At 35.2% G+C, this 27,845-nt stretch overlaps 1 protein-coding gene across 37 annotated transcripts in view; it reads left to right on the top strand.

The window, feature by feature from the left end:
• RIMS2 (regulating synaptic membrane exocytosis 2) overlaps positions 1-27,845 on the top strand; it is a 444,419-nt gene that overhangs the window by 337,516 nt on the left and 79,058 nt on the right. For 11 of the 37 annotated variants that reach the window (XM_063171388.1, XM_063171205.1, XM_063171377.1 and 8 more), the window contains 2 exons: positions 3,085-3,117; positions 18,053-18,153. The exons of 16 other annotated variants lie outside the window; for them this stretch is intronic. In XM_063171388.1, the coding sequence (XP_063027458.1) occupies positions 3,085-3,117; positions 18,053-18,153 (134 nt within the window). Of the gene's footprint in view, positions 1-3,084; positions 3,118-13,018; positions 13,055-18,052; positions 18,154-27,845 lie in introns of all 37 variants that reach the window. 10 more of the 37 variants (XM_063171188.1, XM_063171366.1, XM_063171197.1 and 7 more) reach the window with 4 other exon arrangements.

Genomic DNA, 27,845 nt, shown 5'->3' with positions numbered 1-27,845 from the left:
TTTACAAATCTGAGCTTCTGCTTGCAGTGCAAGATCTTTGGTTCTTAGGAAAAGATAAAAATGAAATGAAGAAAACTCTTGAGGGAAAAAAAAAGCCAGTAATTAACTTATATCTCTCTGTCCTTTGCTGCTTTAGGAATTTTGGTTGGGTGTGTTTGCCATGTAACAATTTTTGAACACTGAGTTCCTAAATGCTTCTCTTCAATGGGTGACATTACTTACAATGAACAGTTCTATGTTTAAGCATAATAAAAGAAATGGTACTTATTTTGGGCAGGTTTCAGACTTAAAGTTTTTGTTAACTTTTTATGTTTATTTATTGAGATTATCATCTGTTTCTAAATCTGCATATAATAACCTTATACATACTACTCACATACATTGAGATGAACAATTGGTGAAAATAAATGATGGTTCCACAAAAAAAAAGCAATAACTACAAATGAAGACTGACTATATACATGATGTAAATTTAATAGAATTGGTGACATTGTTTTATTCTTACATTTAAACGTATTTCTATCAAAAGTATTATTTTGTAGATTAAAAGCTACAAAACCAGAGAATTTTCACACTATTGTTTGAGATTTCTGGCATGGTGCCTTAATCAAGGGAAAAAGTGATTCACATAAGTTGTACTGTTTTTAAATTAATCAGTCTGTTAGTACTTTCTTCTTCACATCATTATTTGGAAGAAGTTGGTGCATTGTCATGCCACAAATTCTACGAATTCTTTAATATTTCCAACAATAAATACAAAAATATTATAATCCATTTATCTCAACAGATGAGGTAGCAGTTGGTCAGGTATCCACAGTGAGACAACAACTATTATCTTTTTTTCCCCTCTGGCTTCTATTAGAAATATTCTTCTAATATGTTTGATAAGTAAAAATCTAAAACTGAAAAATATTTGTAATTATGAATGGTTTTTGTTTGCCACTTTGAAATGTAAATTTTTTTCATAACAAATACTTTGCATGAGGACTTTTAAAAAGGCTATTTTAAAAAAGTATTGGTATATGTGACTGATATGCATGTAAATACTGGTAATTTGATCCTAAAATATTCAGAGACTTTCTTGCTATTCAGTTGTGTTTGTCTGGCATTACTAGAATACCTTGCATTATCTTACCAGACATGTTCCAAGTTTGGAAATAACATGATTCAATACTTTGAAAATTTATAGAGAAGGATTTCTCTTACTGCAGTATATGTCTCAAAGCTACTAATTCTTATGGATATTAAAAAAAATCAACCAAGGAGTGGGGGTCTTGGTAGAGACTTTCTAATAACTGCTTTTGCTATTAGTAGGAATGCTCACTTCAGGGTTATACATAAGTAATCCAAATATTTTCAGAACATTTTGAATACTTTTAGCTGTGTTTTGGTGGTGCTAAAAAATGATTTATTTATGTATTTAGCACTTACAGCAACTATAGCTACATTATATTAGTATGAGTGTAACATGATGTGGAGAAGTAGATCTTTCTATTTGCTTATTTGTATTTCTTCCAATGGATTCTTTGTACTTGGCAGATAAAAAAATATTTATACTCCATTATTGTTTTTTTAACATGCAAAAACTTAGCAACCTTTGTCAAAACTACAGCTGCTGTGCTTTCACACTACATATCTTATATATAGCTCTAATATGTGTTCATTCTGCAAGCAAATTTAATTGCCTAAAAATGCATTCTAATTATGTACATTTCAAGCTGCTTGGTTTTGCAACAACTTTGGTAATGTCTTGGCATTTGATAGTAGATTGAAATATAATCTAACACTATAATATAACATTGTTGAAGTACAGAAGACAATGGTTATCAGATAAAATTCGGTGTTGTCTTTAATTTTGTTTTACTGATTTATGTTGCTTATTCTAATTTTGCATTTTTTCAATGGTATATTGATATTGACTGTAAAATGATGAAAAAATTACAGATATTTTTGTGGTGTGTAAAACTTTCTGGACTTCTTTATCTAGTATCTTCAGCATTAATAATTTTTGAGCAGTGATTTGTGACTTATTAGAAAACTGCATGTTGAAATTTGACCAAGCTTATAGATTTTTTTTTTCTATTTCTGATGATTTTGGGGAGAAAGCATTTGTTCTGCTAGCACCTGTGGCTTCAAAGTTCTTTTTAATTGTTATTACTTTTCAAGACGAATTCCTCCCATTCTTTTGCTACAAATAGATTTTCAGTACATAGCAGACACTGTCCCTCAAATGTTTTCCATGTCTAAAATGGCAGTGTGCTTTTGAATGCGAAGTAACAATATAAGTGATGAGATAGTTGCTTTGGCATTTGACTTGCATGCATTTGTAGTAACAGACTTGTGTGAGATGAGACCAACATTAGTTCTGGAAAAGTATTCTGAGCTGACCATGAGAGTTAATAGCTATACATTCTCTTTTCACACGTTCTGTATTTTGGTCTTGATAATTTTGCCTTTGGCAGAGCATTAAAATAATGCAGTCCTTTCCAGAGTGTGTTATGTGGATTCTGAAATGTCTGAGCTTGTACATACATTTGCAAAAAAAAAAAAATTATTTTCTGTTTTGGGTATCTGAAGTTTGGTTCAGCATAAATTACAATAATTTAATAATTGAAAAATCTAACAACAGAAGTCCCTTGAACATTAAACTGAGTGTTCAATACTTGAAAGAGAAAAAATAATATTTGCATTCAAGTAGATAACATTCAAAAAAATGAACAGTCATGATCAAAAGTATTTATGCTAGTTAACATACCTTTTGCTATCCAGCTTTTTCTTCAGCATCATTACAGGGATTGACTTTGCTGTCAATTATAACTTTTATTATTTCCTCAGCTTCTATACTAACTCTGTCTTTCCTGTTCTTTTCCAATAACAGTAGTTTAACCACTTCTTTCTCAGCTTTCTTTTTTCTTCTAGTGTCTTTTTTTTTTTTTTTTTCTCCACTCACTAACTCTGCTCTGCAGACTTCTCTCTAAAACAATTTTTGGCCCTTTCCCTCAGTGTCAGTTTTAACCTTCTGAATACATCCTCTCACGCCCATCTCCTTTGTCTATGTCTGTACATTACACGATGTGATCACAGAAGAAGCGGAATCATCAAGGAGAACAAACTCAGGTCTGTCTCTTCTACTGCTTTTCTCTGTGTTATTTTTTCTCATTTTACCTTTTCTATAGATTTTATCACAGCTCACTTCACATATTTTTCCCTCTCTTCCCCCTCAATAAACTAGCAAAATATTGACAAGGTTTAAGAATTTAATTTTAAGACACTTATGTAATTTCTATTAGCTATAAACTGCACTCTATAAAAGTCATGAAAGGTAGCTGATGACAAGTAGGCTATACCTTAAGACTTTAAACTCTTTTTACTTCTATCACATCAGTTCTTATTTCCCATCTCAAATAATTTGAAAATTAGCCCTTACAGTTCCAGCTAACACATGAAAACAATCTATAATTTGTTTTATCTATACATTTGAAAACTGCTACAAAAACTGCAGAAGCTCTTCTATACCTAGTTCTTTTTGACTCTGGGAGGATATAATTTCAAAACAGAATAATTTCAGTAAGTTAAATTTCATGCACTGGAATTCCAAACTTAGTGTTTGATTTTGAATAAAACGTGTTTCAATTAGAAGTAGAGATTTTAGTGAACAAAAGCTCTCTTCTCATGCCAAAAAGTGTAAATCAAAAAGTTATGATAGTATGAGAGCAAGAAGTCAGAACACTGAAGGAGTCCTCACTTAGCTGCATTGTTTATGAGGGATATTGTACATTACTTATGGTTTCTTTCATAACAAATTTTAAGCTGCCATTTAAATGAATTTTCCATGTAGTTTATATTACTGGCAGAGAACTAATATCTATCAAGGCATCCTAGCCCTGAAAATGCAGTATTTGTTCATATTACTCTGCTTCTTCAGTTGGGGTATGTAGGACAACATACCTCAATTCCCCAAATTTAATTAAATTAAATTCAAGTATAAAATTCAAATTTTACAATTACTGTGTAAAAGCTTTAATTAATTCCCTGTTTATCTGCTATTATCCCAACAAAATGGAGAAGCCACTTGGATGCCATTTAGGTTAGCAAATCTGGAGAAGTTTTGGGGTATATTGACTGGTCCATTAAATTTAGGTCATATTTAGTGAAACATTTTTGTCTTTTCTATACTATGAATGGCTCCCTCAGAGCTCAGTTTTACCATTCATACTGGTCTTGTCCTAATTAGAATCATAGATTTTTTTACAGAATCTTGCAGATGTTATTTGCTGTGGTTTTCATGTTAAACAAATCTCAATATAGAAATTGTTAAAATTACAGGGTAAAAAAAAGTTGAGGATAGGTAGGGAAGATAACTGGCAGGATTTTGTGAAAGTGCTCTTTTGTAAATCACTATTATTAGGAATTAATAAATTTTGCTGTGGAAAGACTGAGTTTACTTGCCTTGTGTTTATGATTCACTGCCAGTTCCTGTGCAGTGACTCTGAATCTCTTTTATTACAAAAATGAACTTAGAAGATTGGGTGAGCCATTTCCTATCTGTTCATAATAAAAGCTGTAGGCCTGTTTATTCCAAAACCTTCCTCTGAGTTATTTATTGAATCCATATATTAAATCAGAATATGGAATCTGTCCATATCTCTCTCAGTGCTGGAAGAAATCAGGCCTTAAAATGGTCAGAAAAAAACATTTATTTTCACCACCTGTGTTTCTTGAACATATATAAGTAGTTAATACTCTTTATTATTAAATTTTTTGACATTGCAATTCTACAAAACACTACTTAGCTCAAAGTGTTACATAAATGTATTTGGCACTGATTTATTTGTCTAGCACACATGTGCAAAAGCATGATCAGCTCTGCCCTTGCAATAATTGTTATTGCTACCCTAAACTCAGGAGAAAATTGTTGTGTGAATAGTAGCATATTTTCAGATGCATATTTGAAACAGGTCCTCTTCCACGTTTGCCTTAGTAACAAATTAGGTTACACATTTCAGTACAAGGCACTGAGCACAGCTAAAAAGCAAGGGATTCATTTCAAATGCCTAGTTTAGAACAAAGTGTTTTCCCATTGCTTTAGAATTTGCTTAAAAAGTGTGAATCTAGGATTATCAATTTACAAGTTTTCTTAGGAAATGGTTTTCACATAGTTTATTTATCATGGTTTATTTTTCATGCTACCAAACATTAATGTATTTCAGAGGATTAGCTATTGATTTGAGGTGTTCTTAGACCAAGAAGAATTTTAATATCAATTTTGTTATCTGAGAGCAGTAGAGCTTGATAGCATCCTTAATGATTAAACCCTGTTTTTCTTGGGTGAAGGAGGAGCTTTGCGATCCAGGCCTTTCACAAACCTGCTTTGAGATGCAGGGTTTTCATATTTTTCAAATTAACACGTTTCATAGGTTTAGATGTTGTCAAAACTGTTGAGAATGTTTTCACTAAGAGTATTTCCATTCAGGAGAAGTGGAAGTGAGCCCTTGTCTGCCCAAAAGCCTTAGTGAGAAGCATACATCTTTATTTTCATCTCTAAGATGGGTGAAACCAGCCAGTTATCATCGTGGCAAAAATTACTGGCAATTGCACATAATACTTACTGGGTTCTTCAAACATAAAATACATTCTTCAGAATTCCAACAATTGATCTAGCTGACTCAAGTAACTACCCAGAAAATGATCATCCAAGCATTGCAAAGGCAAATCCATGCCAGTACAAAGGCAGTCAGTGCACATGCAGCAGAAATAGTGCTGAGTGAGTAATTCTAGGATGAGAAGGGCTGGCATAGTGATACCCATCCTAAACTTTCTAACATGAATGGAAGTTAGAAGAGAGTGGGGACTGTTCCATTTCTAAAGGGCCATGAAAGGAATGGAAATAGATATTGAAGTCCTTTTTTGCAACCTCTGACAAAACTGTCATGTTAAGAGCACACAAAGGCTTGATTAGAGTTTTTGTTGACTTTAAGAGTGAAATTCAAATAGACAAGAACTTTGAAATAACATCTTTTAAGTGCTTTATTATGAAGTTTCTTTGTAATAACATGATTGATGGAAATGAAGCCTACAAAAACTAACAAACCCTGCTGAGGATGAGTGACCAAATTGGAAGAGCTCAAAAACCTGGACAGTGAAGGGCCAAACAGTGAACAGGTGTGGCAAATTAACTGTAGGAGAAAACAAGGACAAAAAAAGTCACAGTTCAGAGTGTTTAAGAAATCAACTGCAGTAGAAGACAAGGAGCACAGGTCTGTTAATTCATTCTTATCTTACAGAACCATGAGAGGTTTTTCAAGTCTTCCAAAAGTGAATCTTCTGTGATATACTTACCCTTTATAAACAGAACATGACACCCCTCTGCTTCTGAGTTATTATTACAGTCAGTATTCTGTGACACACTTTCCTTTATAGAACAGGATGATGCCTTGTTCTGTTTCCATTTTCCTTATGTCGAAAAAACATTTCTGGGTAGGATTTGTAACATTTTAGCACAACTATGATTAAATTACTTGTGCATCTCTGAACACTTCTGTGATATTTAGTTTGACAGGCTTATTTACAATCTGGTGCCTTAGACTGTGAAAGAAACATTTAAAGCATCTAAATCTGTATTTGGTCAACAAAACCCAAAGGGTAAACTCCAAATTCAGTCTAATTTTCTAAACTCTGAATTCAATCTACAGGTACTTAGCATAGTAATAGATGTATCTCACTGGATGGCTGGGCAGCTCTTTGTTCTTATTTTTTAGTTTGTTTAGAATTAAATCCAGAAGCCAAAGACTTCTGAAGTAGCCATCTGTACTAAACCACAAAAATAAATGCTGATGATCAGTCTGCTGAAGCTAAAATAGGAAATACATCAGACTATGTAATTTAAAATGACAGCATAATTTTGCAAAATGTTTGTTAGTTTAATTTGTAACTATTCTGAGTTCTAAATGCAGGTGATCATTTTGTGTTCTTCGGCTAAACCTTTGACTATCTTTCTAGTTATTGAGATGCTAATTGAGGTGTTTTGCATTCTTCTATTGCTGATGAATCTCTATTAATACCTGTTAGCTTTTCTGAGAGCAGAGGCACAGTTATTACCAAATGTTTATGCCTATGATTGGAAGTGGCTGTATCAGAATGTGGAATTCTCTGTGGTTAAGCTGTAGAGTGTACCAGTGGTGGGAGCTCTGAGAAGCATGCTTGGCAAGCAGGATATTGGAAAGCTTTATAATAAGACTGCTCAGGTTTTCCTGAAAACAATGAAGAGCTTATAATGTGGCTGATCTGAATTGATTTTTATGGGTACAGAGTATAAGGGCCTACTGGCCACTCAGATATTTTTCTTTTACACTTTCAAAATCCTATTTCATGTCATTTATATAGGGAGGATGTGCCAGAATTCTTGGGAGAAGCAAAATGGGATATTTTAGCTAATATTTGGCTTACTACTTCTTTCTTCCATGCTTTTTCCATGTAGACATCAGTATTTTATGAAAGCCACCAAAATGTGTGTACACCTTTGTATGAGGCACAGAAAAACATCACCAGCTACTCTGCAAAAATCATCATAGAAAAGGATCTAGGCAGCATAAAAAAAGGGCTAGCCATAGCCCTAATCATCACTTTAATAAAGATGCAAAATAGAACTTTCCAACTTGCTTAAAAATATATTTGCCCTTTACCATCTGCACTGATCTGTACCTAATGATGAAGACCTTAGCTGACCCTGTCAATTTATAAACCCAGGATTGTAGAGATTCTTTAACTTTAACTTCCCTGTTTAGATTACCACACCATTTTATTCAGTTCTTTTACTAAACAGTGCCATGTATTCTGTAAATAATCCAAAGGAAAGTTGTTAACATGCTTTTAGCATTGTGATAAAAATTTATTTAAGTGGCAAGAAATGTTCCCCAGGTTTTAGCCTTTCTTTGGTGTGTCAAGTTTGAAACCAACAAGAAAAAAAAAAAAAGAAAAAAGCCATCAAGCAATCCTCAAATAGCAAACAGGAATGTGAAGCCATGTTCCCTGCTAGGAAGCTGGCTGGCTGAAGTAGGTTTTTTTTGAGCATGTCCTTTCAAGGGAAATAGGTTACATTTAAACAGTAATATTAAGTATCAAGAATATATAAGCTAATATATATATATATATTGAAGAACCCTTCAACAACCATTAATTATTTTTTCTTTTTGTTCAGACTGTGATGTGGATCACAGACTTGGAAAGAACTTGTTTGCTGCAGCAATACTTTTTTTATATTTGCCACAGATCAGACAAAAACGCCCGGAGTGAAGTTCAGTAACCATTTATATCACAGTATCTGATACTTTGCTAGACCTGTACCAGTTAGGCAGCTTAATTTTTCACACTGTTGAAAGCCAGAATGAAAACATTTAGAGCTAACTCCTTAAGGTAGACTTGGAGTTTAATAGCTCAGCAAACAGAAGGAAATGTTATCCTTTGGTACAAGACCTTTAAGTGGCAAGTTTTGATGTTCAAAGAAAATACTTCTACATTTTATTGTTTATTTTTAGGAGACAATCTTCTTTCCTTTGCCTGATTTGATAACAGGGCTATGAGGAGGGTGCAGGGGTGTGAGTAGAAGCCATGCAGGGAATGTCTGAGGTGACTTTGTCTATTCATCCTGGAGGAGAACAAGGGAAGGCCTTGGGGATGTCTACGACTTCCTTGTGAGGGGGAGGAGAGGCAGACACTGATCTCTCTTTGTGGTGCCCAGTCACAGGACCTGAGGGAATGGCCTGAAGTTGTGTCAGGGGAGGTTTAGGCTGGATATTAGGAAAAAGGTTCTTCAGCCAGAAGATGGTTGGGCACTGTAACAGGCTCTCCAGGGGTGACAGCACCAAGCCTGACAGAGTCCAAGCAATCTTTGGGCAATACTCCTAGGCACATGGTGAAACTCTTGGGGCTGTCCTGTAAAGGGCCAGGAGTTGGACTCAATTATCCTTATGGATCCCTTGGAGCTCAGAATATTCTGTGATTTTGTGATGTTTCAGGGATTTTTTTTTCAGAATAAAATTGATTTTCCCATATTCTCATGAATAAAATTTCAAGAGAAATCTCTAGTAAGAAATTCAGCTAGCATTTTTTGAAGTACTTACCCAAAGTTTGGATACTACATATATATTTAATTTTAAAAATAAAATGTTATTTAATAATTTGGACTACCTTGAGAAATCAGACTCAATTTTTAATAAAGCACATAGGTACAGGAGGTAATTTACCTGCTGTAGAAATAAAATTCATAGTCATATTGATGATATTAAGTGTCTGCAAATATGAAAAATAGAAGGATAAAATCTTTTATGTCATTGTCATATCTTGTGCTTAAACTCCGAAACAAACTAGGACTTCCATATCTGTCTCTTGCAGTGACATGCTTATCCTCCAACATTGGAAGCTGCATTTTTTTCCATTCAAAGCAAGGAGGTCAAAATTTATTTTAGACCACTGTTCAGTTTATGCAAATCTCATTCACCTGGATCCCAGGTGAATGAGAAGAGAAAGGTCAAGAGGGAACCAGGATCTAACCTTAAGTTAGGAGCAGTCAGCTGTGAGAGAAGGGAGAGGCCCTGGGAAGCCCAGCACCTCCCAGGTGTAACCCGAAGGCTGCACAATCAGGTTGCCCCTCATCTCCGCCAGGAAGCCAGCAAGTCTGAGCAGTTGTTCAATGCTGCCATCAGTAATTTTTGAGAAATTGTTCAATACTGCCACAGTATCTATGACTAGGGAGAAACCTGCTATCCTACTTCTTCTGTGGAACTGTTATTCTATTCTCTCATCTATTCCAAGGAACTTGGAGTCCCTGCTACATGAGACTTCTTGGTGTGATGTGGGTGAAGTCTGATGGAGTCCTGGCACCCCCAGGTACCCATCGGAAGAGTAAAGCTCATTCAATTAAGGCATTTCCAAGAACATCAAGGCCACTTTAGATCAGTTTTAGTTCTTGACAAGTCTGCTCTTGTATTCTTTTCCATTCATTTTATCTTCCAGATACATATTAGATTCTTAGATCTCTCTCAGAGATATTAGAACCAGTTAGAAAAAACAAGAAGTTAGACCATGGGAGCATGGCTGTGTCTACTATTAAATAAAATGTCAGTGGTCATTATAATAGCAATGTCTGCTGTGATGGTAGAAGAAGGTTGTGAGAGAGAATATTTTAGCATTTCAGTCTCTCTATATCTATAGTTCATTTCTATATTTCATCCATATACTTAAATTTATTTGTATTCTGATCAAGCAGAAAACATACAGCTCTTTTCTGTAATGTGCAGAAATATCTCCTTCATGAGAGCATTGATTAATTTCCTTCAAAGTACATTGCTCTGAAAAAAAATTAGTTCTTGAATTGAGAACATTACACCACAGAACACAATATATGCTTTTCACTTTGTAAATCAAGGTTAAATTAGATAATGTAGAAAAATAATGACTAATGTGATGATGCTGGTCATATATAGAAAGAAAATCGGATCAAGATTTTTAGGAGTGACTTTGTCTTCTCATATTTTTCAGTTTGATATATTTTAAAATAATCTTATAGTGATTTTTGTGTTTTCAGCAGTTTCAAGACATTAAGAATCCTTAGAGCTTTTTTGTTTTGAACACATTTCAAACAAAAGCATTAATTACTTTAGTATCAACAACCTGAACCTGCTCTGAATTCCTTTAGAGGTGATGTATAGGCCCATAGCTGCAGTGAAGATCTTTGCTACTGTGATGTTAATGTTGCTTTATTTGGTGAATGGATGATATCAGTTTTGTTCAGTTCTGCTGCTTCCACCCAAATCAGATCTTTCTCAATTCAATCTTCAGTCCTTTCTAGTACTTCTTCTGGCAGCTCTTGACAATACATATGAAACCTCAGTTTGAAGAGTCGGATCTACTGTGTTGAGCCTTCTACTAAAAATCTAAAGAACATATCTATTGTAGAGATTTGTTACTGCCCTTCAATCACACTTAAAATTCAAGAATCAAATAGACTTCTATGTTTGCAAATGCTATGGTATTAATTTCTATGGTCTGGTTTGACAATATTTGCCTATATACTTTGTATATCTAGAACAAGAATGAATGAAAGTCTGACAGGTTTCAAACTTCTTTATTTTGACAATGTATTTATTTAAAGATACATGTTTGAAAGACATCTAGACATAAGGGTAAATGGATTTCTAGGCTTCTTAAAAATTATTACTCTATATAAGATTTCTATATTAAGATAATATTTAGGCAAAGTAAATATTTCTTTTCTCTATGCATATGGACCAACCTAGAAATGTCATCATTCTCTCTGAGCTCAAGCTCATGGGTTTTTTAATGACTCAATTCACTTTCTTCTATTGTGCATTATGTTGGATCAGTGCTATTGCTATCAAATTGCTTTCTGCTTTAGAAAGTAATGCAACAATAAAAGACATTGTATTTGTAGATTATATATCGGTAACAGCAATTTAAAACTGAAAGAAAAATAAAAATATTTTGGTTGAAGAAAAAGGTTGAAGAGCAAAATAATCTATCATTCTCTGCTTTTTTCCTAGCACTATCCACAGCCCACATAAATAGTAAGGCCAGGCTGCCCAAAGGCCAACTCAGAAGAACACAAAAAGCCTCATTTAAAAATGGTGTAGAGTGTGGGGCAGGAAGGGTCAGGGAATGGGAGAAGTTCCAAGAATTGATTCAATAGCCACTGATTGCTGAAAGTGTAGGCTTATGACCTGCCATATCTGTTTCCCATTAATTTGCATAATAGTTCCACTAGAAATTGCCAGCAGAACAACAATCTTGAACCCACACGTGATAGGAAGCCAGATCCTATTGGAGTGTAGCATATTATTTATGCTCTCTGTAGGAACACATTTTTCCTTCTCATGACTCTACCTTGCTTGAGTATGATTTCTCTCTGAATTTGACTTCATCCTCTGCTTTGATACCCACTTACAAAATTATATTTCCTTAAAATGCAACAACTCCTGTTTTCTTCTTCAGTCTGTGTACTGTAAATTAGATCTTATTTTTTTTTGAGCAGTCCTCAATAACCAATAACTGGAAAAATATTTAGTTCTACTAATGCATACTGTTTTTGGTGTGTAGCCTGGGGGCTGTTCTATATTCATGGGATTGTTTTAATTGAATTTAATATAGTTTTGAAAAAGAAAGAGAACCTATTTCAAAGTTAATGTATTTCTAATTTAAGTAAATTTCATCTGACTTAAAATTCTTTCACATTATTTACCAAAACTGGATTTCAGATTATTTATGGGCTGCCAAATTATTTGATAGGGAGCCAATATATTTTCATTTCTTTGTGACAGATGAATGCCCTGAGCCATTTACAACCTTTGATATGTATTCAGAGTTGGCATCAGTCAGCTGAGTTTTAGTGCATGAACTGGGTTTCTGAGTATTGATTGTAGTGTCTTTGGTTCTTCATAATTTTTAACTCTAAGACAAGTTACAGTAATATCATTATTAAACCTTTTAACCTGTAGAAGCTATGAGAATTGATTAAACCAAAGAAGATTTAAAGTAATTGCCAAAAGCCATTCTGACACATTCAATTTTTATGCCTGAACCATTAGACTGTGTCCTGTGTGTGCACTGCATAAAACCTACAGCACAAGCACATTTTTTTTAACTTCTATTTTTGTGTCATCCTGATTAAGGAAACTGGAAAGTAACTCTACCTGACACCTGCCTTGCTCTCTTTTTCTTGAGTGTGTTAATGATTCTGGAAGTGCACAAAAGATCCATGGGTTCCCTTCAGTAAATGTTCGATATCAGTACACAAATGTATGCACTAACATACAGTAAATATGCCTCTAGATTCAGAGCACCATACTTGGTTGGTTGACTAAATTCTTCATGTTATATTAATTTGGTGAGTTTTGTTGATGTTTTCCTTTTTAATGCATTTTATGTTACTTTTATTATTATTATTTCTGCATTTTTTTTTCTCTCCCCTTCTTTTTGCTTTACATATTGCTTTCATTTGTTTTAGAAGAAAAGAAAACAGATCCAGAGAATGGGGATACAGGTAGGGTGACTTATTAAAAATATTTTTGTGTTTTTCTCTTAAATTCTTTGATCTGTTATGTTGAGCAAAGATGTAGCAAAGAGTTGGAGTGCAATTTTTATGTATTTTATAGATTTCAAAATAGACCCTAGGAAATGGAACCTAAGAAAGGACTTCCCCAAATGTATTTCCTTTGCTATTTTAAGGGTGTCAAATAAGGGTGAGAAATGGTAAGAAAGAGACCAGAATCAGCTAAATGCAGATATCATACACTTTAAGAACTCTGTTCTGTCCTCCCCTCTCCAAACATAGAGCATGCTCATCTGCAGATGTTTTTCTGCTCTATTAGAGGTTTCTGATTTCCAAAATATCAGTCTTTATCAGACTTTAGTCCCCTCATCATGCGTTTTTTCCCCATGCCTTAACGGCTGTGCCTCCCAAATTTTCTATCCCTTTTGCCAAATGTATTCAAAACTAAATCTGTTCTAATACTGTAAGGGAAACTTCACTCTTCTTCCATACAAGATTCCCTTTAATTCTTTGTGCCACAGATGCCTCACTGTACAGCAAACTCCTCTTCCAAACTCAGTTCCTGCAGCAGGATCTCCATGACCAGCATCTCTAGGAGCTAGAATGGTTTAGTAAGTCCCACTGGAGAAGACAATGAAAGAATGAAAGAGCAGAGGTCACAGCTGGTTATGATTTTTAACCAGATAGGTTTGCCTTAGCTGGATGATAAGGCCATTTGTTGTCCCTGTTGTCTCTGGCATGCCTGACAGGCTATCAGCTGAAGAATCTTACCCAGGAGAGTAGCCAGTATTTGACCTGAAGAGAAAATACCAGTCTTTAGCTCTAGGCCGAATTCAATGATGGCTTATCTCCTTGTAAAACTATGACTCAGTGAGCAGCTCAGGGGTTAAGAAAAGTTAGGTATTAACCAAATCACTGATTGCAGCCTTTCACTTTAGTGGTGAAGTAGCTGAATCTTATCTTGTCACATCTTAGCTTATTTCAAATTAAAACATGAAAACAATGTTTTTTATTTGAAGCTGAAGCAGTGATTTTAGTGCCTGTCCTGAGTCCTGTTGCAGGAATGGAATTATACAGCCACCACCTAGACCATGGTAGGAATTATGTGGATCTTATCTCAATAGGACTTCTCCCTAGCTTCCAGTTCAATAAAAGAATCAAGTAGAGTTCCTTTTTCTACTATGTTTAATTGGCAATAGTAGTTGGAGTTCAAGCTGGTTGCCTCTTATTTGGGGCCCTGCCTGTTGCTTGTTACTGGATTTTATAGTCTCAATAGGTGGCTTCATTTTCTGACTGCATTCCTGCTCATACAATCCTGTTTGCAGCATCTGGGGTCTTCTCTTCTGATTTACTCTCACAGCCTCCAGGCACCCTTTTGTCTGTGTCTTGAGAAATATCCCTACTTTTGTTTACAAAATATCCTATAGCTAAAGTTGAAATTACAGTTCATTGTCTAGTGGTTATTTTTCCATAGATAAAAGCAAGCATCAAATTCACATGGCCCAAGGTTTAATTTACTGTAATCACCAGAGCTAAGCTCTGGCACAGCAGCCTCTCACTGCAGTCCTTGTGGATCTGAGAGATTACAGGGCTGCACTGCACAGTACTTCTGTGCTTACTCTGGCATTTCAGGAGTCTTTGCTCTGTAGTTATATTACTTTCCCTTAGCACATTCTCTTCTGAAAATCTGGGGAATAGCTGGTAGTGAATCAGCAGTTGTCTCTCTGTCAGCCAGGAATTGCCTTGTGCCCATGGAAACCGCACTGAACTAACCTTCAGGCCATGGGTATTTAATGCTAGAGAGTTCAAAATAACCAAAACTCCAGAATATTGCCTGCAGTGCAATGCCCCCAGTTATGTCTGGTGAGCAGCACCAGGCTTTGTTCTTCTCTTGTCTTAATTTTTCACATTCATATGGCTGGAATTTTAGTATCTCATTGGATAGTTCTGTTGGAGGCACAACTACTGTTTATAAAATTCTGGAAGGATGTTCATGAAGAAATGAACTCACTTTACCTGGCCAAAATTTGGTTGCATACACTTCAATATATTGTGGCAGCACTTCTGTATATCAGAAGCAGCTTTAACTTTTCTAGTGCCAGTCTTTATAGCCCTGAAAATGTGTTGTACTGGGCTCCAGCTCAGGATCTAATAACACAAGATGTCAGTCAGCCCTTGTATTTCAGGTGTGTAAAAGCTTATGCTCCTACATTTAAAGCCCTGTTGATAACTAATGGTTGGATTTGGGTTAGTTCAGGTTTGTTGACACATGCTCCATGAACAGCTCCTGCCTGCAGTGGAGTCCTTGGGTAGGACCAATGTTCTGCCTTGGTTACCAAACTCATGTTAAAAGCTGAAGCTTTAATGCACCCCGAGGGTTACTGAGCCCTCTAGAAGTATTTTTTCTCCTGCCAAGCCCTCCCACATAGGTGTGAGCTGAGCAGAGGTTTGCCAGCAGAAGTGGGGGTGATGGTAGCCCTGCATTCCCAGCACTCAGTGTGACAGGCTCTCGTGCTGGGCCAGGGGAATGGGCAGTGCCAGGATGCTCTGCAGCCTTTCCTGCAGCCATGCAGGTCCCAGCTGCTTCTGGCTGCTGCAGTGCCAGCGAGCTCAGCCCGGGGCACGCAGCAACCCTGCCCTCTCTGCTTGTCAGCTCCGTGCGCAGCAGAGCCAGAGCTCTCTGCTGCCTCAGGAACTATCCACTGCCCTCGGCCCTTCCTCTTTTTCCTCATAACTGAATCCTCTCACTTGTTAAAGACAGTTTCAAAAAATACAGAGGAAGTTAGATTTTCCTTTAATAAGATTTTATGGGAATTGAATATTTTTTTCAATATTTTTCTGTCTTGTTTTTCTCTTGAGAAAAACTAAGCCACAAATTTTGTTTGTTTTGTTGCAGAGGACTCACACCAAGGCCTTATATCTTTTGTTTCCCTTTTGAATGGCATATTTTGTACATATCATAGGCAATTGGATTTATGGAAATCTAACTTTCACTTTGCCAACTGATCATAGATAAGAATGAATATTTTCTCAAGTAATTGTGAAGTTTCTAGTTTATGCTCTGGACCTGTTATTTCTTCACTTGCACTTTCCTGAAATTTGGCAGAATGTCTGGAGACAGAGAAAAAATGCCCCGGTTTCATAATAAAACATAAGAAACATTGAAAAAATGTCCCTTTTTGAGAAAAATGTCTTCTTTCTTACATTACTGAAAAATGACAAGAAGATTTTGATTTCAGCAAAAGATGATTTCTTTCTTTGAGAGGAGGCTGGAGTATTTTACTCCAAAAAACATATGTGTTACTTCTGTCATTGAAAAAAATATTTTCCAGTGTAACTTTTTGTTTACAAGAGAAAAAAAAATTGAGCTTTTAGAACTAGATCCTAAAAATTTCAATTAATGATAAATTGAGAAACAGTGCTATGGGTTCTATAATGGTTGAGCAAAATTATGATAGGAAAAATTTTATTTTATTTTAGAAATTTTCATCTGCTGCTCTCTCTTTCATTTTATTTCTTCCTATAAAGCACCATTTATTCTTTCTCATTAATTTTTCTTCATTTTAATTTCTCTTAGAATTTTTTATGCAGTCTTTTCTTTCATGTTGTTGTAGAGTGTAAAGTTAGAGAGTCAGAATACAAAACCTCGAAGCCAGAGAGTTTATAGAGAACAGAAGAGCTTAGTGTTTTTGCATTCCCTCTTCCTTTTACCTCCTCTCCTTCCAGATTTCCTATGAAGTGCCACAACCCCTACCTGCAGCTCTCATAGTATGTGCTACCACCCCTATTGTTCTCACAAAAGGAAACACAAAGCTGAGAGGCCCAGGTGCCAAGCCCCACTTTGCTGTTAGATCGTGACTTTCAACTGAGGTTTAGAGTTTATACCAGGTTTCTGTAGTACACTGGCACCTAACATTCCCATCTCAGTTCCATAAATGCAATCCATATTGCTTAATACTTACAATGTACAGAAGCTTCTGTTTATGATTAGTGGGATCCTGAAATTTTTATCCTAGGTAACTTTTGCATTAAAATTATGGATATTTTAGGACAAATGTCATTCAAAAGTAATGCTTTTTAGCATTTGGTGGATAATGATTTATTCTTGACTTATACCAGGTTAAAGTGGAAAAGAATCATACTTATGTGGGTATGATAGCTAATTACATTATGTTTGAAAATCTTTTCTGAGCTGTTGTCTTCCTCTAATTTTTTTTTCTATTTCTCAATCTTCCACCTCAGCTTTGGCACTTCCTTATTATTTTACATTGTAAATTGTGGTACAGTACCAGTTTGTTGAAAGCAGCTACTGGCTGAGACATGTAGTGAGACCCCATCCCTGACTAAAGCCAATCACATATGTTGTCCAAGATGAGTGAATCCTGGAATTGTTTTTGAAGCTGTGTTTCATTAGAATGTAATACAGTGATGCCACTGGGTGGCTCTTTAAGATTCCTTTAGTCATTCTTTGAATTTTTGGAGCATACTAAGAATATACTGAAATAGTAAATGAAAGGTCTGCTAGTCCATGGCTGTTACTTGATTATTAATTTGATATGTCAGACTATGATAAATGCAGAATGAGAATCTCTACCCAAAATAAACAGGTTATCTTTGCATTCCTCCTTATTAAATAAAAGACTCAATTTCTCTTGAATATTCTTAAAATAATAAAATTATATTCCATGGAAACACTGTGTTTCATTTGTATTGAGTTTTTTTCACAAAGTTGGCTTCATTTGAATTGTGTAGATAATACAACACTTATTAAGATTCTGCTGAAATACTTATCTGCTATTTTCCTCCTGTTGCAACTCTTTGGTTTTCTGCAAAATCATAATTCAGGAACTAAAATTACATGCACGGAACTTAAGTAAAGCAAATTTCATCTCTTTCTGTTAAAACTTCCATGAGCATAATTTTAACCTTGAAAGTGATGACTGCTTGTGTATTTATTTTCTTTTTTTCCTTCTGTTTTTAACTTAACAGGTGCACTGGATGTAGAAGAAAGGAATCGCCAAATGAAAATGAGCAAGTACAAACAGGTAGCAGGATCAGATTCCAGGCTGGAACAAGATTATCATTCTAAGGCAAGGGAGTTTTATTTTGAAAAGCAACAAAATATGCTAAACTGAAATATCCAACACCCTATTAGAAAGTAATAGATGAGTGCCAGGTTGTTTCTTCAGTAAAAGTTTCTAATGTGTCTATAATAAAATTTTGGAAATGTGCAGCAAAACTCTTAACATACAGTGCTCTTGATTATTAAAATTTAAGAAGGATAAGTTAAAGAAAATGAAAGAACCAGTGTAATTGTCTATCAGAATGAACAATAGTGCCATGATTTTAAAACTCAAAGAAGGAAAAAAATATGTTTATTGAGTGACAGATGGCATGAGAGCTATTAAAACTTGCTCATGGCTCTCACATAGTTGAACAGAGAGTTATCTTGATCAACTGAAAACTGGAAGATGCAGTGTTACTTAGTTTAATAGTGGCTTTTTAGCACTTCAAAAAGTATTTTATGCAGCAACAAAAGCTTTTACCCCAGCTGTGGCAGATTGCCAAGAATCTGAATATCTGCGTAGTAGTATAACCTTAAATATACTATCCAAAATTTCCTGCTATCTGGAACAGGGTCATGTCATATAGAGTATGTTAATTAAAATAATCAAGATATTTTCAATTTAAATTTCTATTATGCAAAAATAATTTAGTGTCCTCTAAAAGACTTCATTAATTGAGGTCGCATTTTAAGTAGAAAACACGAGACTTCTGACCTATAAAATTTGGCTGAGGAAAAGATATCTGGTTTAGACTTTTATTTCCAGGTTGTTTTTCCTTGCTCCCAGGATTGGCAAAGCTACTGTAAAATGAGACATTTAGTATTTGAATGCAAATTAACCATCAAATTATTAATTATAAATTATTAATTATTATTATAATTAATTATTTTTTTTGCAGATAATTTAGACTAATACACTTCATATAATTACTTTCTAGAATATGCATTTCAGTGTGGGAAAATAGAAGCGCTTTAGCAAAGTCCATTTCCAAATGGAAAGCCCTACTACTGAAAATAGAATTGACAAAACCAAAACCACGAAAATGGCTTAAGATACTTTAAAATTCCGTAGATGTGCTGCATGGTTATTTGGGCATTTTGCAAATGTAGTTTTAACTGCACAAAGCATAGGAATGTTTATTAACATGTAAGAGGGACTTGAGTACTGTTTGTTTAGCTGGTTTTTTATGTGACACTTATGGAAAGTATTTCTATATTGTTGGCTGTGAAAGGTGTTGCCTTTGAGAGGTGAGCGTAACACTGTGAGTGGCCCTTATCGTAAGTGTTGTGATTGTATGTACCACAAAAATATGACTTTATGTATTGTATGTACAACCAGAATTAATCTGCTGATTTTCCTGCTCCCTCAATGCTTAGCTGAAATTTGAGTCAGAAGTAGGACTGGTGCAGATTAAATTGGTTCTCATGTAAAGGAGTGAGATGGAACATGACTACCTAAGGAAGTATTTATTACCCTTGTTTTTCCATTTCACCTACACCATATTATTGGGCATCACTCTACATCTTTTATCTCTTTAATTAAAATTTTGCCTTCAGCATTATTGAAATGTATTAAAGAGGAAAATTATAAATGGAATTATTTGATGAATATGGTGGTTTATTTATTGCACATATCAAATAATGTCTCCAGAAATAAACAGTTAATTTATTCTTCTGCTTAAGTGTAGTTTCAGTACTTGAAAGTGAGTTTTTATTATATCAACAAACCGGTGGAACTAGACACTGAATTTTCACATATATGTAGTAATTCAACACGCATTCTTAACATTGTGTTGTTTCAAGCCATGTGAGAACCATAAATCTCATAAGCCATATGAGAGTTCTGTCTTCACTTTTTTTTACTACCACTGCTTCAATTCCCCTTAATTAAATTCCTATATTATCTAGAGACTGAAAACAAGTAAGTAAAATTTATCTACCTGGTTTCTACAGAAATTTTTTAGAAATCATGAACTGAAACATGTATGATGAATGGTGACTGTAATGTTCTGTACAGTGCACAGTGACTTTGATTTTTCTAGACTTCTCAGCTGGCACAAGCATGGCACTCATGAGTGCCATGCCTGAGAAAAATATCGTTAAATAGGCATTAAGCCACATTCAGAAAAGCCAGCACATGGAATTTTCTCTTAACTTTTCTATTTCCTTCTTTAAATAGAAGTCAACAGGTCAACAGCATCTTTATGTCCCTCTTGATTACTTTAACTTAAGAAAAAATATCCAATATCATTCCTTGCTGAGAAGGCAAAAGCTATAAAAATCGAAGTTCTATTAAATATTGAAATATTAAAATAGGCACCCAGTGTTGTATCTCTCTAGCTTTGTTCTACCTCTGGAAGTCAGTACTAGAGGCTTTAGAGGAAGGTACCCTTCTGTGGTGCATAGTCATAAATTAAGAAGTTTGTGGGAAAAGTTTAATTCCAGATCTCAGTGTTCTTAGAAGCCTCTGAAATATGAAATTGATTCTCCTTATATTTTTAACTCAGGGTTGATAATAGAGATTGTATCTCTATTATTCTTGTACATTCCTCATTATTTTTGGAACAATTCTGCTTCCATAATATTTTGTATACATTAGTTTAGTAGGGTGCAAAAGACATTTCCTTAAATAACTTCCTTCATAAGCTGCTGAAGTGTGGTTTCAGGACAGACATAAGAAAAGCAAGTAATATATTAACTTTCATAGGAATATTTACAGCTAAGCAGATGAGAGAAAAACATTGTAGACACTAAGGATGAGGTAAATTAATTTCTGGTATTGGAACAACTATTTATTTCTGCTTATTGGGTACTAGTAAAACTTGTACTAAATAGGATATATATACTAAAGTCTGAATTTCAGTGCTGGTAGATGCCGACATAATGGAAAACCTGAACTATATAAATAAAGAAAAAATGCTCAGTAGCACAAGAGTGTTCCACCAGAGGCAAAATTAGCCATTTACCATACTGTGCCTCTGCAACCCCAGCCTGATTTGTGTAATTTCCCTCAATTAAAAGAATCTTTGTGTGACTAGTTTATTGTTTGGCATAAGAGCTAAGCTTCCCTGTTCTAAATTGTTAAGCAAGATGTACTCTGAAGAGGGAAGGGCAAGATGGGAGCTGAGCGAGCCACATGCTGGACTCACACAGTTCCCGTTTTGTAGAGCTGGTTTTTGGAGTCACTTCCCAAACTCCCTCATCAAATCTCTCTGAACCTCTCTGCCTTGCTCCCTGCTTTTTACTTCCATCATTCTGGCAAACAAATTCGTGGTGCTGTGTTTGGTGAGCAGCATCTTTCTCTGGCCATTCCCACCAGTGCTCAGATAGAGGAATTCCTGCTGACAAATTGAGGATGGAGGATGAGAGAAATCCTGTCATTCCTCTCTCCTTGCCCCATGACTAGATCGTGCACAGTGGATCAGCTGAGGAGAGTTAAAAAGCTTTGGTGATGCTGAGAAAAAAAGAGAGAAGATACTTCTGGTATAAAGAACCCTAGAAGTGTTTGCAATCAGAGTGAAATCATAAGAAAATTCTAACAACTTGGGCTAATGTTAGCCCCTACAGAAAGTCTGGTCACTGATGTCAAACGTAAGGGAGCTGGAATTATGTAGGAGCAGCAGCAGTGACAAACTATGGCTTTCTTTAGGAACAAAGGTAAAACAGACTGACAACTAGCTGACACACATTTAAACCTCTAAGTATCTTGAGACTCATTTTGTTTGTTTTATTAGGAAAAAAAATGACCTACAAAAAGGCAGAGAAATCCAGTTACATAATATAGCAATTAGTAATAGTCAGTAATGTAGTAATTAGCAAAAGAGTATGTTAGAGAACCAAGGAATAAAGTTGGAATAAAAGAGGTAAAAGAGCGGATAAAAACTTGACTTTTTTGCTGAACAAGCTTATTTAGCCAAATGTAGAAAAGACTACATCAAATACACAATAATACAGAACATCAAAGAGGATTTCTTAAATCCACCTTTAATGATTCATATTGACTATAATACTGGAACTTTCTGCATCATCAGATATATGTAAAGTTGCATTTCCTGATAATCAACAAGCACAATTCAAGTTTTAGATCCAAGCCTAATTCTCTGTGTTTGGTGTACTGTAAGGCATACTAGCATGCTAGTTTGTGATCTTCTAGCCTGGTAACAAGATCAAGACAAATTAAACTGTGGAAGAGTCAAGCATGTGTTTAGCTTTTTGAGTAGTGTAGATGCAGCTGCAGCTCTGCAGAATGAGACACTTTGATTCAGCAGTGAATCAAGTAAAACCTTAAGGGATTCCTGAGTGAGAGAATGTGGAAAAGGTAAGATCTGGAGGTGGAAGAGGCTGAATTTGAATGCCTCAGAAGCAGATCTTAATTGTAAGGTCATGTAAAGTGCAAAAGTGCTGCCAAGAGTTGCCTTTTCCCTCTGAAACCTGCAGGAAGTAATTTTGCCATGGGTACAGTACATGTGGAATCCTTCCACCTTTGCTGTCAATTGAAAGATTTCGTGTAATGGTGGTTTGGGAATCCCTTTGTCTCCTCCTTTAAAATCAGCGCAGAGCCTTACACAGAGCAGCAAAGTGAGCTAGCAGAAGCACTTGCCACATTTCTTCTTGAAAATCTTGAGGAAAAGGGAGTTAAACAAACATTCAACTAAAGGGATGTTGGGAACTTTGATATTTGGCTGCCTATAAGCTATATTTAGTTTATATTGGTTTTATATTGACAACTGCTTTAGAGTTCTTGGATTGGAGGATCATGAGATGCCCAGTAATAATTTGACAATTTATGATAATTGTGAATATACCTCTTTGATCTATAATTGTTTCTTACAGCTGATGCTGTTAAGGATGTAAATAGAAATATTTAAAATACTAAATACAAAATGGAGGCTATTTAGATATCCATGTGCCCTCAAAACCGCTCATAAATTGTTTTGTATATACTTCTTTTTAATATACCAGTTTAAATTTTAAAATTTTAAGTATCTGAATAAAACTTGGAGAAACAAAATAATTCCAAAGGAGCTGTGCTGGAGAATAGTTAAGAAAGCAAAGACTAACACAGATAGGACCACCCACAAATATTCAGTGTAATAAATTTCTGTAGAATGCCCATATAGCTGAGGGCCTTGCCAGTACAATTTGGTAGGATTCCAAAGGGAAGAGCACTGTGTAGTTCCCTGCTCCTTCCCACTGCCCTCCTCTACACCAATAAGCTCCTGTCTTCAGAAAATAAACCGAGCACCAATTACACCAACTGAGAACTTCCCAGGTGAGGAAACATTTTCCTTATTGCCTGTTCCATGGCTTTTGTGCTCTCCTGAGGACTAATGAGGATTGTTCTTCGGGCAGAAACTTGGTAGCTCCACCAGCTGGTCGGGAAGGACAGGTCCTGTCACTGCCAACAGCCTGTGGGTGCTCAGGTCATCTAATCCATCACTCATGTGTGTGATCTGTAATGAATTTTGCTGGTCAATGGCAGAGCATCTCTCTGGCCCATAGTGCTGGTAGCATTTATATTTTCAATCAAGTATTTCTTTGTATTTTTAATAGAAAGAATTTTGGGAATAAATTGCTGAAATGGAAGTTCTGGTTCCTATAAGTACATGATTTAAAGCTCAGTTATAAGGCTCAAAAATATATCTAGATGAAATAAATTCAGAATTCTAGAACTGAACTCTATATACATGGTAATGTAGAAAATACCTCTTCCTTAATTTCTATTTTTATCCAACTGTATTTTGCTGATGCGTTAGAATTAATTTAGTGACTTTGAAGATAGATAGGGGTTACTGTGATTTCTAGTATTTTCTTCTTCAGTAAAAGTTGTGGCAAGCTCTTAGAAAATATTTCTGATGCTGTCATTTTCCTTTTCCTTAAATTTAAGCACTCTTTTTATTTATTTTGGCTTTGATAATTTTTTAATTAATTTTTTTTAATCTTGAATGTCCATGTCTCTATCTGAAATTTATGGTATTTTAAAATTTAGTACTGTGATTACCAAAAATACTGCATTCACATATGATGATTGTGTCTGAAATTTAAACATCTGAAAGGAGGCTGATGCTGGCTGTCTTTAGCTGTCAACAGGTACTTTCTGTTGTCACATTTTCTTAGATTTTGTATAAGCTTCTATTGGTAATCATGTTTAGAAAGAAGAGGTTAAATACTTTATAGAATGTTATTGAAGAAGTACCTTATAATTTTACAATGAATCTCAAAGAGAAAAAATGACCCCAAAATCAAAAAAAGTAAAACCATCATTCTATTTTGGCTCTGAATTTTCCTTAGTTATAGGTGTCTACTAGGGAAAAAAAAAGGATGTCAATCACAGAGAATTGAGTTTCCATTAAAAAAGCACAAATTATAACTGTAACACAGTCCTGTGTTTTGTAGTGATGAGTTAAATATTCTTTTGGAAAGAGCAAGTATTTTCAAGAAAAAAAATATTTTAGTAAGCACATAGATCCCTCATATACAGCAAAATTTTTATCAAAAGCTTTCTGTAAAAGCCAAATTCAATTGAGCATTGTAACCATTCCTTTAATAATGACATTTTAAACTCACCTGGGAGATGTTTTGATCAACTTCCATCCAGAGCAATCACTGCAATCTATCTTAAATCCTTTTATCCTTTTTATAATAGAATGTATTTTCCTTTCTGAATGGCTTTGTATAGACAAGTGAATTGATAAACTGTTAGTCATTTGGTTCAGAGCTACTGTCTTTTCATAGTAAACTCAATTATTTCTGTGTACGGTTTATATCTGAATTTAAGCTGTAAAGTTCCAAGATGCTATTGAACTAAGTGGCAATTAGTGTGCAAAATACTGTGACTATGCTTGAATTAATGATTTAAGTTTTTATGAAACTGTTGTTATGCTGATAATACATGAGAAAATCTACAGAAAAAAAAAAAAAGAAAAAAAAGAAAAAAATTACCTGGGAAACATGTATTAAATATCTGGGTGCCAAGGTGTGGGATTCAAAAATAGAGAACATATGAAGTTAACTGAATTGCTACAACAATCAGGGAACTCTAAGAAATTGGAATAATAATCTGTGATAACATGAATCACACCATATTGTGTTACTTAATTCTGTGTCATGTCAAATGTGTACAAAAAAGTCGTTATTCACCTTTGAAGTACAAAAGAGCAGTGGCTCCATGATGGAAACAGGTTTGCCAGATCAATCTGCTAGACTGCTGACCTTGAAAAATCAAGGAAAGTGTGGCACACACTTAGAAAGGACATACCTGAAATCTCAGTGCAGGGCTTGCACAGAGCCTGTTTAAATGTGTAGGATTCAAAATGAACCCCAGAATGAATCATAGAATGGCCTGAGTTGGAAAGGACCTTAAAGATCATCTGCTTCCTATCCCCCTGCTTTGGGCAGGGCCACCTTCCATTAGACCAGGCTGCTCAAAGCTCCACCCTGCTGTGTCTTGATCGCTTCCACCTATGGGGCATCCACAATTTCTCTGTGCTATCTGTTCCAGTGCCTCACCACCATCACAGTAAAGAATTTCTTCCTAATATCTTGTCTATTCTTTCAGTTTGAAGCCATTACCCCTCATTCTATCACTACAGAGTCTTGTAGAAAACTCCTTCACTGTCATTTTTTACTGAAGGCTCCTGTAAGGTCTTCCTGGAGCCTTCTCTCCTCCAGGCTGAAGCAGCAGGACCTTTGTCTGCTGCCCAGCGGGTGGCTCGGAAGGGACGGTCAGGTTCGCAGGCTGCCCCTCACCTCACAGCCCTCCTGCCCTGCCCAGCTGCAGGAGCTGCTCCTGGGACAGCCCCTGGAGAGCTGCTCCTGTGGTTTAGCTGAGCAACCTCAGAGGAGGGATTTGCCCAGAGATTACTGTTATCATTTGTAGCTCTGACTATAATAATGTTTTAGTGGTCCGGATGTTTCATTCACATCTGGGAGTGCTCCTCTTTATTAAATAGGTTGATTTTCTTTGATAGCAACCCCAAAATTATAAATGAAAATTTAACCAGCTTATCAGTTTTTTTCCAAGCAATAGGTTAGTGGTTTTGAGGAATTTTTGCCAGCTGTTACATGGGAAAGAATGCTATGTGTGTGTGTCTATCCGATTTCTCTGTGGATTTTTGATTCTTATTTTAGTAAGTACCTTAACTACCTAAACTCTTACAGTTATTTTTCATTGATATAACTGTGGCTTCAAGCACCTGTACTGCAAGTAGCTCATGTGAAGGATTTAGAGAGGTATTCTACAGAGCCATTATTGTGAAAAGTTGGTTCTGCACAATGGAGCTAATCAAAGTGGGGTCAGGACCTTGGAGTCTCAGCTCAGCATAGGGAGGTTCTTGTAAAGCCTCAATGGCTTCAACAACACTCACAGTGAGAATGTTACCAAGATATGAAACTACCTCTGTGTCCTTTCTAACCTGTGGTATTTACTGCTGTTTCTGGGAACTGAAGGCTTCGCTTACAAGAACTAGTATTTTTTACTGCTAGGAAACAGAATATTTTCTTTAGTAATTTATCAGGAGGAGTATTATCCTTCCCCTATGGATGGAAATCATTGTTTTGCCAGAGATTTCATTGACAGGCTGGAGTCAGTGAATAATGGCAGGAAATAACACAATTTTGTCTGAGGTTCTGCTTGTTCTATCGCAGTAAAATTATTCTAATATATCTTTTTTCTTCAAACTGTGTAAAATCCTTGAAGGATGTTATATTTGTTGCAACATATAGAGCATCTTAGATGCATTGATTTCAGAGAACCAGGATACATAGTTCTGTTTCTGCTCTCTCTTGAGTGACATATACCATCATGTAAAAAACAATTCTGGTGATTTGCATAGTTCTGCAGTTTAACCTGAAACTACCAGCTAATTAATAAATTAGCATCTGAACTTTAATTAGCATCTGATTTTCTATTAAAAAAAATCAAAACACTGTGACATAGAGTTCTGTAAGTAAGTGACAAAACCTTAAATTCATTTCTTGCTGACTCTGATTTTCAAGAATTGTAAAGAAGCAGATTGGGTGATATTTAGGAAGCATTTTAAAATGTTTCCTTTCCATAATCTAAGCTAGTTTCTAGTCACATAAATTTGGGAAATATTATGTTAATGCTATTCTGAGGAAACATTTATAAAATTAAAATAACTTCAAGATCTGAAGTTATTCTAAGAATTCATAGACATTAAAAATCTTCAAAAATATTTACAGAAGTTTTGATCTCAGAATAGCTCCAATCTAAGTACCTGTCTTTTGAAATAAATAAATAAATTGAAATAAATTCTTCATGTGGTTTCAATTGATATTTTTAAAATTTTTTTTCCTGCAAATGTTATGTATTATTGCCCCACTGTTTAAGTGGTTTCTGTGGTGAAGATGAAATTGTAAATAATATGAATAGATGTTGCATGTTTTCAGTAAAAGTGAACTCAGATTAACCTTACAGGCAAGCAAAGGTAAATCACAGTATTTAAAATGAGATATGGGAGACATATGTAGTAAATGTTTTCTAATTACTCCCTCAAGGACGATGACTGGGAGAAAAAGAGAGTTCAGTTTTTCTGATCCGTAGGAGCAGTTTGCTTGCTCAGGATCTCCCTGCAGCCTTTGTTTCGCTAGTTGCAATAAAACAAGAGTAAAGCTGCTGAGGAAATATGTTTTAGGGGAAATAATGTTTTCTAAGCAGTTTACCTTGTTTATGGATTGATAAGGAAATTATGGTAT

Source organism: Melospiza melodia, chromosome 1, assembly GCF_035770615.1.
Source record: "Melospiza melodia melodia isolate bMelMel2 chromosome 1, bMelMel2.pri, whole genome shotgun sequence".
In the NCBI taxonomy this organism is placed as follows: Eukaryota; Metazoa; Chordata; class Aves; order Passeriformes; family Passerellidae; genus Melospiza; species Melospiza melodia.
Note: the sequence above shows the minus strand (reverse complement) of the source record. Positions and strands in the feature narration are given on the sequence as shown.